The sequence below is a fragment of the Lutjanus erythropterus genome, chromosome 2, assembly GCF_056507025.1.
Source record: "Lutjanus erythropterus isolate fLutEry1 chromosome 2, fLutEry1.hap2, whole genome shotgun sequence".
Lineage (NCBI taxonomy): Eukaryota > Metazoa > Chordata > Actinopteri > Lutjaniformes > Lutjanidae > Lutjanus > Lutjanus erythropterus.
In genome coordinates, this window is record NC_139318.1 from 10,976,508 (window position 1) to 10,991,339 (window position 14,832).

The 14,832-nt window shown below is 41.0% G+C and overlaps 1 protein-coding gene across 1 annotated transcript in view; it reads left to right on the plus strand.

Annotated features, from left to right (window-relative positions):
- The window catches only part of frmd4ba (FERM domain containing 4Ba), a 62,033-nt gene that overhangs the window by 34,315 nt on the left and 12,886 nt on the right, over positions 1-14,832 (plus strand). The window contains 4 exon segments of the mRNA XM_084727844.1: positions 5,882-5,965; positions 6,792-6,857; positions 7,336-7,393; positions 8,599-8,685. Of these exon segments, the coding sequence (XP_084583970.1) occupies positions 5,882-5,965; positions 6,792-6,857; positions 7,336-7,393; positions 8,599-8,685 (295 nt within the window).

Genomic DNA, 14,832 nt, shown 5'->3' on the forward strand with positions numbered 1-14,832 from the left:
AGAAAAAGTGCACCCAAAAGGTTTTTGTTGACTTAATTTAAAACAGGATAAATTCCCAGGGCAGCAAATATAACGTCAGCATATCAATAATCAAGTACATCTACAAATGCAGTGTTTTGTATTTTTTTAATTTAATTTTTTATTAATTACATGTACTAACATCTCGTTGTTTTTGCTGTATTGGTGTAGCCAGATACCCATAAACCTTTTCATGGACTAGTGTTTGCCGTTGATTACTATCTGCTCTTTGTAAGAAGTATTTGCTTTTGCAAGGAAGTACAGCCACAACGATTTATTGATTAATTGAGTAGTTGATTGAAAGAAAATGAAATGCCAACTAGTTTGTGTCGATTAATCATTTGAGTAATTTTTCAAGCAAAAATGTTAAACATTTGCTGGTTCCACCTTCTTAAATGTAATGATTTTATGCTTTTGTTTGTCACGTATGGTGGTAAATGAAGACTTTTGGTGTTGGTTGGACAAAATAAGCAATTTGAAGATGTCAGTTGAATGATTAATTGTGAACATAATTAGAAAATTAATTGACAATGAAAAAAGTTGTCATTAAGTTGCAGCCTACTCAGAAAGCAGGGTTTGGTTTGCCAAGTTGTTTGGTCAGTGCTCAGTGTATGAATGATGGCTGTGTGTAGTCAGTTAATGTTCAACTTGACTTGCACAGATTTTATTTCATGCTGGAGTTCCCTCAGTTAATAATTCCCTTGATTTTGCTCTTGTGACATTGAACTGAACCCCTGCTGGCTTGCTGCCATCTACATGGTCCAACATTGCCTTTATACACTTGAAGGCACAGATGCATTGTGTTTACAGTTTCAACAAAACTTTACGTCAGTTCTTCTCTGACATGTTGTCATTGCATCATGTCTTAATAAATGTCACATGTACTGACAGACACAGCATATGTGACACTTGCACAAATACATGGACTTTGTGTACACGATTTAGTCGATGACACTGGTGGGAGATTCTGTACTAAACCTCCATAATCTGCTCACTAGTAGAGATAATGTTTTCATAGTGGGCCGTGCTCTCAGAGGCTTGACCTGCTGATAAGGTATGTTGTTCTTTGCCAGCCAAAGGAGTGAAGGGCATTGGCTGCGATTAGTAAACACCGCTCTGTCTGAGTGAGTGACTGAGCAAGTTGAAGCAGGACAACCTGTATGCTTTGCCTCTAAAGGCCTCTCTGTCCATTATGTGAACACAAAGATTTGTGCTCTGTAAGGAATTGTGTGTGTATGGTTTTGAATGGCGATACATGCAATGCTGAAAATGCAGTTTGACCCCTTGTCAAACCAGTGCCTTTGTTCCTCTGCAAAACAAGAGGAAAAAAAACTTGGCTGCATCTGCTTGGGCTCATTAACCACCCCCATTATTTCCAGGCATGATTGACCTGATACATGTTAATTATTATTTAGTGCAGCTTCAGTACTGCTTTATGCCCCAGTGTTTTGATTTAAAACCCTGGAGTGTAGTGTGCAGTCTGAACTTTCAGCTCATGTGGGTGTGGGGATGGGCTGTACTTTGTCCTGACTCTGAAAGCACAATAAAAGACAACAGGCCAAGAAATCTGGTACAATCACAGAGGATGGGAGTGGATCGAAATTGAGCTGTCTTTTTCTTTATTTGCACAGACACCACTTTGCCCCACTTAGTCTGATTATTGTTTCTAGATATTAAGTTCTTAGGCACTTAGAGCAGTTGTTTTGTGTCATTTGACAACAAGTTTAGCAATATAATCTGTTTCTTTCTTTGGAGAAATGGATAGAAAATGTCAAAATAAAGTTGTTTTCCCTCAAACTTTACTTACTGGAATGTAACTCTGGCCCCAATAACTAACACTATTATACATCCCCCGCTGTCTCTGTGGCAGTGTTTCTCCTTCCTGTCGGCAATATCCTTTATCTTTACTTCTTTGAGAGAACAGGCCTGGTAAATCCCCTCATAAAGCATATAATATAAATGTGTCTTCTCTACACTGTATCAGCAAAGGGCCCTGGAGCAGTGAGATTAGCTGTGGAGGAGTTAGGAAGACCTCCTCCTCCGACAGCCAGCTGCCTTAAGAGGGATGAGCCAGACCCACTGTCCAATGGTAGACAAGTTGGCGTCAGGGAGGACTCACTGTAGTCATGTTATTGTGGTGGTGTGGGCCAACCCCCTGCTGTGCATTGAATTAATGCACCATCAGGTTTCACATTGAGCAGGAATTGTATCAGAATTCCCTTTGCTATGTTAGTATGGCATTGCATATTTTTCTTACCGTACTGATTCACACATTATTACTATTGCTTCCACCCAGTCTTCAACGTAAATGTTTTTTTACTTGCCCAGCTGGGAAAGTGGGTCAGAATCTTCTTGCCTGAAGTAAGTTTTTACTCCTCTGATATAAATAGCTTTATTTATTAACAACAAAGTAACAAGCGGAACTAGTATCAAGCATATTTTCAAACATGATTCGCTGTGACAGTCAGTTTTGCGATTACTTGCCTTTCTTCAGTGTTCATGTTTTGTACAAGCAATGTAAAACCACTGGAGGAGGGGTTGTTGGCAGCCCTCGCCATCCAAGTGAGATGCTGTCTTTCGTGATCTTGATGTATCTTTAAAAAACTCAGACTTGCAGCAGTCTGTGCAACACAGTTTGAGCTTTGTTTTGAGTCATTTTACTTGCCCCAGGCAATCCTTATTGTTGAGCCCTGCCACTACCTGCAGGTGTAATCCATAGTTGAATGCAACAAGTTACAACTCTTGATGAAAGATAAAACGTGGAAAACGTAGGAAATCACTTAATTGAATTAAGTCTTTATGCACAACAATGGTTTAAGACTCTCCTAGGATTATTTTCTTGTACAATTGTAATCAGCTTCAAAAGTGAGTTACAGACATCATCTATGCCACTACAGATAAACTGCTGGTAATTTTAAATCAACTTTGATTAACACAATGTCTGTTTTGTTCAAATTGTACCCACATGTGCCAATATTATTCCCAGACAGTTTTAGTTCTCAGTTCTATTTGCAGGTGTAGCCTGTAGTTAGTGGTTCATTCACAGCAACAGGCTCTCTCATTGTGCTCCCTCCACAGTCACCACGTCTCAGCCCTGTGGAATAGCTGACACATGAGTATTATCTCTCCCACACTGGGTAGGCCGTGCTGGGCTGGGCTGTACCGGGTGTAGGAATTGCCCCCACGCTGCAGCCTGCGGGGAGATAACAGACGTAGTAATGAATTCCAGATTGCTGACAGGGCAGCGCGGCTGCAGAGTAGATCACCCCGACAACACCAGGCCCCAGCCTCCCCATAAAGTGTTCGCCATCAAACACGCAGCGAAGTGCCATGGCAGCAAAAACCAGTCAACCTAGAAGAGGTAGCTACAGGGCAGAGTGATTCAAGTGCCTCTGCCCTTGCAGCGGCTCACCCTTGTTTTTTTGTTTAGTAAGCTGGTTCACATAACTGGATCATTATGCTTCTGTCCTACCATGTCAGTGGCTGTTGAATTCCATTATTCTTGAAAGAAGATGACTTAAATTGATGTTCATACAAGTCAACTTAAGTTCAAATGGCCATTGCCCTGAAATCAATACTTATTTTGCTATGTTACGATATTGCTATAGCTAATACTACACTTGAGGATGTGCTAATAGTTTACATTAAGTGTGGTCCAACCTACACATTTGGGTTCTGTCTCAGAGGCCACGGACTGCTTTGTAAAGGCTCATACAATACTTTTCAACACAGGGAGAGGCTGCCAAGTGCTTGTGAATGGCTTTTGTTTGGGTCTCCAGTGGACTGGCCCACCAAGCCAGAGCCCTTTTTGTCCAGCAGAAACTGTAGACCCAGTCCTCCCTCCTACATGATGTTGGAGTGACTCATAGTTGGCTATCACAGACCTTGACAGGGACAAATGCCACAATTTGTCTGTCCAGATAACATGGGCAGTTTCTGTGTGCATAACAACACTTGAAGCCTCTACTTAACATTTCTGGCAGAATGTGTGGGTTAGACAAGCTGTACCTGTTGCATTTGACATGGTGTGATTGTTGGCTGATCTGTGAGGGCGAATCAATATATAGTTTACCTAGAGTTCATAGTTCATATGAATAATAGTGGAGTCCTTTACTGTTGAGGACCTGCACAAAACAGCTTTGATATTTTTGAAAATATTTCTTGCCAAGCTCCTTAAAAGGCTCCCCGTGACTTAAAGGCTCTGCATGTGCTTTTATAAATTAAGGCTGGCAAGACATGAGTGAAGCTCAAGTTTAGACTTGGCAAGCAGTACCACTCTTTATAGATAAGAAAGATGAAAACAATATTCTGACACTGCACCTTTGCTAAAGGTTTGCAAACATGAATTATTGCTGTCATGCCTTAAGATAGAAATTCAAACCACACTGTGAAAGCACAAGCATGTGGAGAAATGTCCTGTGTGCACTTTCAGACTTTGAGTTGAGATTCTTGTGTAAACATTTACCTTTATTGTCCTTATGGTCCACATGCTGGTGTGGGGCACTTAGTTCAAGTCATAACAAGATAGTATAGATGTCTAAATGTCTCTCATGAAGTTGTGTGACGGTACACAAAATACGTGGTTTGGTTTTAAGGTCACAGTTTGGTATATTTTCGGTATAGCAGGGAAGACAAAAAATGTGGTCATGTCATTTATTTCGAAAAAATAAAACATTCAACAATGGATCATTGTCCATATTTCTTACTGGAACTGACACTTAAATAAATAATGACATATGTGGACATGAGGGCACTCTGTAGTGGGGCTCAGGCACTTTGACCATATGCTTCAATCCTGTATAGATGGAGTAAGGGTACATATCCACAGAGATGAACTCTACTACAGCATTGGTTATTTGTTTGGTCTGATTCTACAGTGAGACGCTACCTGATTGCTCTGTCTCATTATGCTTATCGACATGTTTGGGTGATGCCGTCATAAATTATGTATTTTAAGTTTCCACAGTAAATTATGACTTCAGATGAACAATGTTGGTACACAGTTTGACACTAATCTTTATCCATTTTCACTGTAACTAATGGGGAGCATTGACACTACATGAGCTTGATTAAATGGACTTAGCTAACCAGAATGCCTCAGCTGATACATGACAACTACACTGCCACAACATTTTAGGTAAAACTCATGCTCTAGAATTTGTGTCACTTTTGTGAGTAGTATCTATTAATTAGGGATGCATGATAAATAACACCGCCGATAAATTATTGGCATATATTGGCCTATCCAGCTATATATATCATTATTGGTTGCTATATTAGCTGATAGAAAGCAAACAATATTTTTAACATGTTTTGAAGAACTTTTCTAGAAAATGTAAATCAACATCTGAAGAATCAGAACTTTTCTTTATTTTTGTTGTAAAAGTGATGTCACTTACATTTGTTTCAGTCAGAGCTGTGGAAAATTAAATCATCCATCTTTGCTCAATGCATCTTGGCATTTTTACCCTTAGCTGTGCAGAAACTACAGGTTATGTGAACTCTTTTTTAAAATACAAGAAGGGGAAATTATCATTTATCTTACTGGTATTGGCCATGAGATGTAGGTAATTATCGCTTATTGGCTGCAAAGACTCTGTATTGTGCACCCCTAATATAAATAGATGATTCTGACAGTTTTGGCCACAGGGCACGCCAAACTGAGGAAGTTGCATACTGATCTAAACGTCCTGTACCAAAATGGTTTGGGATGAATACACATCACTCCCTTACTTTCATGTATAGCAAACATAAACCAACAGTGTAAGTTTGGTGCTTTGCTGTGTCTCTCCCACCTCTAAAACATACATGGGCTACTAGAAAAAAAACATTGCTGTTCTTAAAGTTTGATTCTTTTTTTCAGTGCCGAGACTGCCAGATCAGACCTGAAGCAGCTTCCAGTTCTGCCCACAAGAGTATTAAGGGAGCATCCATCTCTCAATTTCTGGTAAGTTATCTGAGCTGTAACAGTCTCTGAAAACAACCCACAAAATGCATGAAGGTCAGGGATTGGGGGGGAGTCAGTGTTGGGGGATCATACACACCCCTGTACTTCTGGTTCAACCAATACCACAGGCCTTCCTCTGCAATATACACAAATGATTCCGCTGTCAACTCGCCTCAGTGGTCAGTAGCACCTGGTTGTGCAAAGCATTAATTTCCTCAGTAGAGCAGTTTTGGATTGTGGGGACCTACAGACCTGCCTGGTACTTGGCAGACAGTTTTGCCTCTGATGGGGTGACTAATTAATGCCTGGGCTGCGTTAATTACGTTTGCCCATTAGCCCTGGAAAAGCACAGGGAGGTGCTGACAGCCACTGGCTGTCTAAAGGATTGCTGTCTGTCTCTTGAATCCACACTGCTGTTTTTGCTCCTGTGCTCGCACCCCCTCCTCTTCTGGCTAAACAGTCATCTGAGGCTGCTGCAACCTCTGAAGCGGATACATCATTTTAATATCCAAATTAAAATTATAGTCTTATGGTGTATGAGTGAGCACATGAACGCGTCTGTCTCTCTCCGTCTGTTAAGCCGCAGTGAGTTTGCAGTTTCACTATGCTATTAAAAGGGATGATTACAGTGGGGAAGTAAATGGGATGCATTTGCAGGAGAGGTAGATGAGAGCCATCAGCAGGCCAGTAGGCCAGACTGCATTTTCTGCATGAGCAGACAGAATGTGTGTCAAAGAAAAGGCCCTCTCACAATCCCTCTGAGGCTGGAATGTGTAACACTTGATGGATTATTCATTAAATGTTTTATCTATCCATCCATTTGCAGTGAGGACAAAGTGATTGAACATTACAAGAAACTGAAGGGGCTGACCAGAGGACAAGCCATTGTACAGTAAGTTAAAAATGAGTAGTATTTTTTATGATTAGAATTGATTTGAGTTTGGCAAATTAATGTGTGTGTGTCTGGGTACTACTGCCTCTGATGCCAGTCCTCCAGCTTATACAGTTGGCCTTCCGCTTAAACCTCATGTGTCTGCACCATGTTAGCTATTGTCATAAGAGGTGGCTGTCACAGCTGTCCAGCCTTGGGACGATGTCAGTCCTCCACTGTGTTTTTCCTGGGACTGTAACTCAGAGCAACCCTGGGTCATTTATGCTTGGATGATTTCTGCCCTTGAACTGATCAATGGACTCTGCCTCCGTCTGTCATGCCCCTGAAACAAATCGATCAGCCTGCCACTGTAAATGACTGCGGCTTCTCAATGACTGTAGCTTAAATCCCACTTTGTCTGTTGTACAACAGCCACTGGTTGACAGTGATGAAGTGCAAGTGGTAGAATCCCTGTTAACCTGCTCCTCTTTCTCTGAAGGTATCTGGCCTTGGTGGAGTCCCTGCCGACATATGGAGTCCATTATTACCCAGTGAAGGTAACAGCGCTGCCCTGAGTCATACAGAAGCTTAACCTTTGAACAAGCTTCTGTCAACATGCTGTCTTCATTTCTTTTTCTGCATCTAATCGAATGCATCAATCTTACCCTTTGTTCATGTAATTACATTACATTTTGCTTGAATCCTGAGGCCTTTTCCTGTTTAAAATCTGTAAGCGAAAGCAACCACACGTCTGTTACTGTAGAAAAACAGATGACTGCCTGTTTGGGTGGGATAAGAGAATACAAACGGGCTTAAATAATTCAAAAGAATGAAGCTGAGAATCCTGTTAACCAGAGGTTTTCAAAGTGGGAGACGTCCCTCCCCAGGGGGCTTCAAACAGGGGAGGTGAAGTGAAAGGAAGTGGAAAAAATTACGAGTTATCAAAAGGAGTTCACATATAAAAGCCTGAATGTGTGTGATTTGGTTTAAGAGAGTCCAGAGATACAGTAGTTATGGAGAATTTGTGTTGTTTTTCCCTCTTTCCCAGAGTCAGAAACTAAATCATGCCTTTCGACAGACCTTTTTTATGTATGTGGTGTTGTCTGAATTTATGTCAAAAAGCAGTATTTGGATTTCTTGGCTTAATTGTTGAGTGTCTGTGGGATCAAATAACAAATAATAATTATGATCCCATAGATATCCAGGAATTGATACCACAGACATTCAGTTAGAAGCTACAAAAGTAGTTAGATCTGAAAACACAAACTTTTAAAAATGCCTCTCTCTCTGCTCCCCTGTACACATGATCTGAGTGTCTGCTTTCCAACAGCAGATTTAGTTGTGTTTAAAAAACCTGGATATAGTTGCTATAGTTGATATAGAGTTTCCCAAGCTGTCTGGGGGAGCTCAAAGTCTCAGACTTTGAAAACTCCTGCAGTAAACCATTGTTGTATGTGTTCAGTTTAGCATGTTTTAAGTGATTCCACCAACTTTCCTTGCTTTTACATGCATCCACTAACTTTCCCCACCAAACCCTATTAAATTAAGGTGTCTGAGGAGATCAAACAGTGACTCAGTCAGTCTTGCAGAGATTTTAAAGTTTTTAATGTATTTGATCTCTTCTTGTGTTGCTATTGCTGTGATCCTAATGGGATAATTGCTTTGGTAACAGGCCTCTTTTTTTTTCTTTTTTCAAACTCCCACCAATAAAGCTACCTTTAATGAGTGGTGGTGCGGTGTGCTTGTGTGTGCTTTCATGCAGGACAAGCAGGACATACCGTGGTGGCTGGGAGTCAGCTACAAAGGCATCGGCCAGTACGATTTGCAGGATAAACTGAAACCTAGAAAGGTAAGCTGACCTCTTTTTATAGCTGCTCTATTTGCTTCAGTTGTATTTCATTTGAAGTGTATTTTTTAAAGCAAAACTCCAACACTTGAGGCACTATTTTTGTGAGGATGTTTTCCTTATCCATGTCAAGAATATAAGGATATGGGATTTTCATATGTTGTACACATTGTAAAGCCTACTGGGACTGACTTGGGTGTGGATTTATGAGAAAATAAGCTCCATTTGACTTGGTTGTCTTACAAAGTGACATTTAATCCTCAAACAAGCAAACTTCATGTGGAAGTATGCACTATTGAGCACCAGAGAAATACTTTGCTAGTTGAAAACACAGCTTTCATCACCCTGCCTCTTGTTAGCTGGTTAATGATCCATCCACACTGTAAATAGGCGCAATTAAGACCATGGTTCCCATGCCCGTCAGGAGAAAGAGGAAGACAGATGGGAGGGAAATATTTTGGTGTACTGTATCAGTATGTGCTCCAGGAGGTCAAGGCTGTAGGTGTAAAAGCAAATAGTATACAGTGGAATGAATTGTACGCAGGATTGTAAAACGGCTTGACTTGCAAAGTTTAAAGGGCAAAAAATGGTGCCTTGCTCCTTTTCTATTATGAAAGCTTATCATTGTGGCAGTGTTGCTACACAAGTAAATTAAAATACCCTTTCTTGTAGTGTGTCAGACGTGTACTTTTTTATTTAGGTACAATTAGCATTAATAGCTTAGTATCATGATACTCGTGACCAAAATAATACTTGAGACTGAAATAATACAGGTTTGATATCTAATAGATCAGATACAGAATGTCCACTGTAGAAACAATCACATATTCTTTTTAACCAGGGGCATTATGTTCTCTATGAGAACTGTTAAATTTATGTTTCGACCTTTTTTATTCCCCACAGTAATTCAGAAATGAGATGCAGCTAGTGGTAGTAGCTCTATGCAATTTAGCTATTAACTATTTTAAAAAGCACCAGAACCCCCAAATAACTGTCCTGCTGAGAGGTGAAAATGCTCAACTTGAACTAAAAGTGTGCATGCATCTGGGGCTTGGTAGTGTTGTGTGGGGAGGACCGGGCAAATCAGAGGCTGAGAGACAGCTACTGAGCACTGGGGAGCTTTGGAGGTGTGAGCTGGGGGGCAGAAGAGAAGTTTCAGGAGAAATAACACCCCAAATCATGTTGGGTTCTGCGCTGATCCAATGCACTTTACATCATGAGGAGAGGGGAAAAAGAATAGAGACTGGAGGGAAAAAACAGAAAGAACTGGAGTCTTCAGGGCACAGTTCAGTCTGAGGCTGAATTGAACACAAATATACACCCTCTGTGCCAGCGAGAGGCAAAAGTTCACTTCACTTTGTCAACACACCAATATTGATCTACAACAAGTACAGACTGTCAGAAATTCTAACACTGAACCATTTTTAACAAAGAAGTACCTAAATTTTGGTATACTGTGCAACACTAAGCATTGATGTTGCTTTTACGTTAATCAAGGAAGAACAGATAAACGTATTTCTTAAACTGTCGCACACAACTTTTTAGCTTTTAGCTTCAGGCTGGATATTAAGCAACTGATTTGGCCTGTAGAGGCCCCATCATGTGCTTGTTGTGGTGCATGTGTGAAAAACCTTAAGTGCAAAAATACAACTGCACTATAGTACGGCTGCTGTACTACAATGCTTGAGTTTGTTCCTGTGTCTGTGATTACCCTTCCCTTTGTTTACGAGAGGTGTTATTTAATAGTGTCCCAGCCAAGCATTCCTTCCTGACTTCTTTCAGTAGACTCGTCATAGCTGCTGTTATATAGCGGGAACCTGTTGACATAGCAGGGTGTGCTGTTACATTGAGGCATTAATGGGCACTGCCACAGTGTGTCTCCCCCAAAACCTCCTGGTGGAAGGTGTAATTATGGTTCTTTGTGGGAAGTGGCAGGCCTCTGGGACTGGGCTTGGCACTCTGCCAGCCCGGTGGGTGGGTGGGTGGTTGTTTGGCGTTGGGGGACACCAGTGAGGGTGTAGGGATGCTGGGAGGGTTCAAATCTAGTTCCTGCCTTTTCTAACTCCTCCACACACAAGAAGGGAACAGTCACAAGAGTTTCCTGTTGTGGGAAAAATGTTGACTTTTTAAATGACCCCTTTTTGTTGCTCTTACTGATGTGTATGTCTTTAGCTACTTTTTTTTTTTGCCTTGAAGGGAGACCTCTCTATCTGGCGAATATTGATAGCGCTTCCTGCCTTAGTTCACAGCCCCTGTATTCAACCCAGCCCATCCCTCCTTGCCCTCTGCCCAGCCCCTCTCAGCAGGCTGCATTCATTATGCTAATCTATGTGTGTGTCTTGGGGGTAACACAATTGATCAAACAATACAAAACAATTATCTGTGTAGGGGGAGCAGGGGCCTGGATTTAGAAGTGGCACTAGTGGGAGGTCAGCAGTTGTGCATTTTGCAAAGATATCTTTAAGTTTGTGAAAAATAATTGAATTAGCTACAGTAGCTTGCCTCGCATTATCTTCTCTGCATGCTTGCCAGTTTCATCACTCCATATTGAATAGCCTGAAACTCAAAACCCCACTCTCCCTGCTGTGTTTCAAAGAAGGGATACATTTAGTAATGTCATTTTCTTTAAGTATAGGTGATCCTGTCATTTCCATTAAGTACAGATGAAGTATATATAAGCACTGTTCTCCCCAAAATCAGAAACACACATTTTCCCTCTGGCCTGTGGTGATCTAGATTGTTTTGGTGTGAGTTGCCAAGTTTTGGAGATATCAGCCATAGAGATGTCTGCCTTCTCTCCAGTATAATGGGACTAAATGTGGTGCTCAAAGTGCCGAAAAAATATCTTTGAATAATTCAACAGCTGTGTCTCTGTCCAGAAGTCCTGACCCGGTTACTCAAGATAATTCACAGACCTTGTTGTGAGCACTTTTCGTGTAGGAGCTGCATTCTGTCTTGTAGAAAGAACAAAATTCTGGTAGATTTTGCTGAAGAAATAAGGTAGATCCTATTGCTCACAGTAAGGTCTGTGGATTGTCTAACTGGGTCATGATTTCTTGAAAGAGACATAGATTTAGAGTCTTTCAGATGTATTTTTTGGCTCTTTGAGCACCACCAGCCAAGTGCCATTTAGTCCCATTATATTCTAGAAAAGGCAGACGTCTCTCTGAAACTCAGCAGCTCACACCAAAATAGTCTAGATGGGTTTTAGGAAGAACTGTCCCTTTAATGAAGGTAAAAGGTATAGATTGTCTGTCTCAAATATCTAGAGGGGACATGGGATAAGATAGAGATGTACCATTTTATGTAGGAAGAGGATTAGACACTTCAATTTGAGAAAGAAAACTGAAGGGCCAAAAACAGGGTGATGCGTTCAGACGTACGATGGGACTGAAGCAGATGGCAAGACTTAATTCTTTCTTGAATAAAACCAGGAGACTTTTCTGTCCCTCCTCCTCACTCAGGCTCCCTCCCAGCGGGTAATGGGACACTCTGTAAGACCACATGCTGGTGCACATACATGATGAGCCAGCAGAACCAAAATAAATCTTCAGTTTATTATGGGTGACGGTGTGAGCCTTGGGGTAATAATGACATGATATGAAAGACCTGAAAATACTGCGCCTTACCAGAAAAGAACCCTGACAACTGTACAGATCCTCCCCCCAGTCACTTTTATTTGGATTAGACTCAGCCTGTCATGAATCAAAACAGGATAAATTTCTCACTGGTGTCTTCTCCTTGTCAGGTTTTCACAACTTTAAGCCATGCGTCACACTGTGGAAACATACAGTGTTGCCAGCTAACCAGGGCTGGTATGTGACGTGTTATGTAAAGGGTGGGGCAGATCTTTTTCTGTACTGCTCTGTGAGTCAGGGCCCTTGACACATTTTTATTCATATGTGATTTTGTGGACTCGTCGCCCTGGGGGTCCTCGGGTTGTGGGTGTGAGCTGGATCTGAACAGCCTGATCCCATCTGAAACCACAGGCATTTCTGGCTCACTTCCACCTGCCTGTAATGAGACGTTTGGCAAAAACAAGGGAGATGTAAATGCTAAAGATACAAAGATGCAGAAATTGTGTGGATTCACTCAGATCATGAGTTTACTGTAAGCTGCTCTGTTTCCTGGCTCTAAGAAAATGTTTTTTTAGATTAGGAGTTTTTTTGATGAGTCACTTGCTATGTCAACTTGCTTGTGTGCAGAATGATTTTTCTTGGACCGTTTCCTCTTTAAGAGCCCTGCTTGCAGTCTTGTGATTGTAGAGACTGAGGTGTGTCACATCCTTGAAATATTTGGGCAGTGGCTTCAGCAACAGTTACAGGATAGTCCTCCGATAGTTTCATCTACACAGGTGTGGAGTCTCTCTAATAGGGAGAATGATCCAGTGAAAGTGTGTGTTAATTGCCAAGACCTTTGTTATCTGTTGTTAAAATGTAAATGACACTAAAGACAGCAACTAGGAGGTGTTAATTGGCGTGAGGTTCCCTCTACAATGGGATGTGCTTTTTGCAAGTGTCCTGCTGGCTGGTACCCATTGTTAAAGTGCCATGCTCCTCATTTCACTGGCAGACTGACTATGTAATGGAGAAGGAGCGCAGCACTGGCTGGAGCAGCCTGTGGAATGGTTCACTTGGTTGTGATATTAAAATGTTATTATTCATGTATGTGCACGCATGTCTGGAGTTTCACCTGGGAGTGTGCAACTGGCAAGCTTGCCAAGTTATGAAGGTTATGCACGTGCAAAAGATAATCAAAATAATCTCACAGAATGTCAAAGGAATTATTGGTGTACCTATTTTTCTTATTAAACAGAAAAATTATTCTTGATTGCCTTATGAACTCATCATACAACACACTTCATTCAAACTCAACTAAATAATGTCAAAACCAAAACCATCTTTGTTAGTCTTTCACCACTACTGGTTTTGTCAAAATGAATCAGTAATTCACAGTCAGATGTGAAAATATTCTGGCTTTATACTGTTTTCCTTTCATGTGTTCTTTGGCTCAGTGGGGGTGTACTGTGGGAAAGCAAAACTAAATTGACAAAAAAAAAGAATCATCCAAAAAATTAACACAGGGATAGGCACTAATATTTTTAAGCACTGGCCCTGTGAGTTGCCAAGACCCTAAGTTTGGTGGCCAAAGTACATTTTAGTGGTCCAAATGTAAACTTATGTATAAACAACACAGAAAAGACAATTTAACTCAACTGAACACAGCCGCCCTGAATTGTGGCACTGAAGTTGTCAGCTTTTGTAATGAATTTTGATGTAGTGTTTCTGATAAAAAACAAGCTTGACTTCTCGGCTAGGTGAGAAAACTGGCAGCACACAACACAATACATCATGTCCTTAGATGTGTCAGATTCTAGTCCCTTAAACGCCTGCTTCCATTCACTCCTAAATTGTCATTGCTGTTTTGTTTTTTATAGGCCGCCTTTTGTATTTCTGGTTCTTCTGTAAGGGTTTTGTAAGCAGTTTCAGTAGGCTTAGTAAACCCATACCTCAGTAGCCTTGACATATCAGTAGCTAGCTCATGACAAGTACTGTTCACTGTTGTCAGAGAATGTTGAACTAAAAGGTGTGAAGGGATCAGGATATCTGTGTAACTATAATGCTGTGTTGATGAAGGTTCATGGTTTGAGGATAAAGCTTAGTGGCCAAAGAATCACGTTTTGTGGCCATGGACAATTGGGCTATGATTGGACACTAGTACTAATTGGCAATGGACTGCTGATAAATTCTCCCAATCACCCAACGCTATGGTCCACCATAGTCCACCAAAGACAGTGTTGTTATACTTTGACTAGAAACCCAACGTTGACATTCAGTGTCTTCATTGATGTAAAATTTACAAAAATAGAAGCTTCCTGTCAGAATGTATGAATAGATGGATTAAATGAGAAGCTTAAAACTCTGAGCTGTCACACTTGTAGTACATATTAGTGTTTCTTTTTTCCTGTTTAAGTGGCCTGACTGAGTGCACATGAAGGTAGAGTGCCCTTTCTATTAATGATTAGACAGTAGTAACAGATTCCTAACATGTTTTCCTTGGTGGGGGAGTTGGTTACAGTTAAATCTACTACACAACAGTGCTCTGTGTGGTATTTACAATATGAATAACTCCCCAGATGGAAGTGGAGTA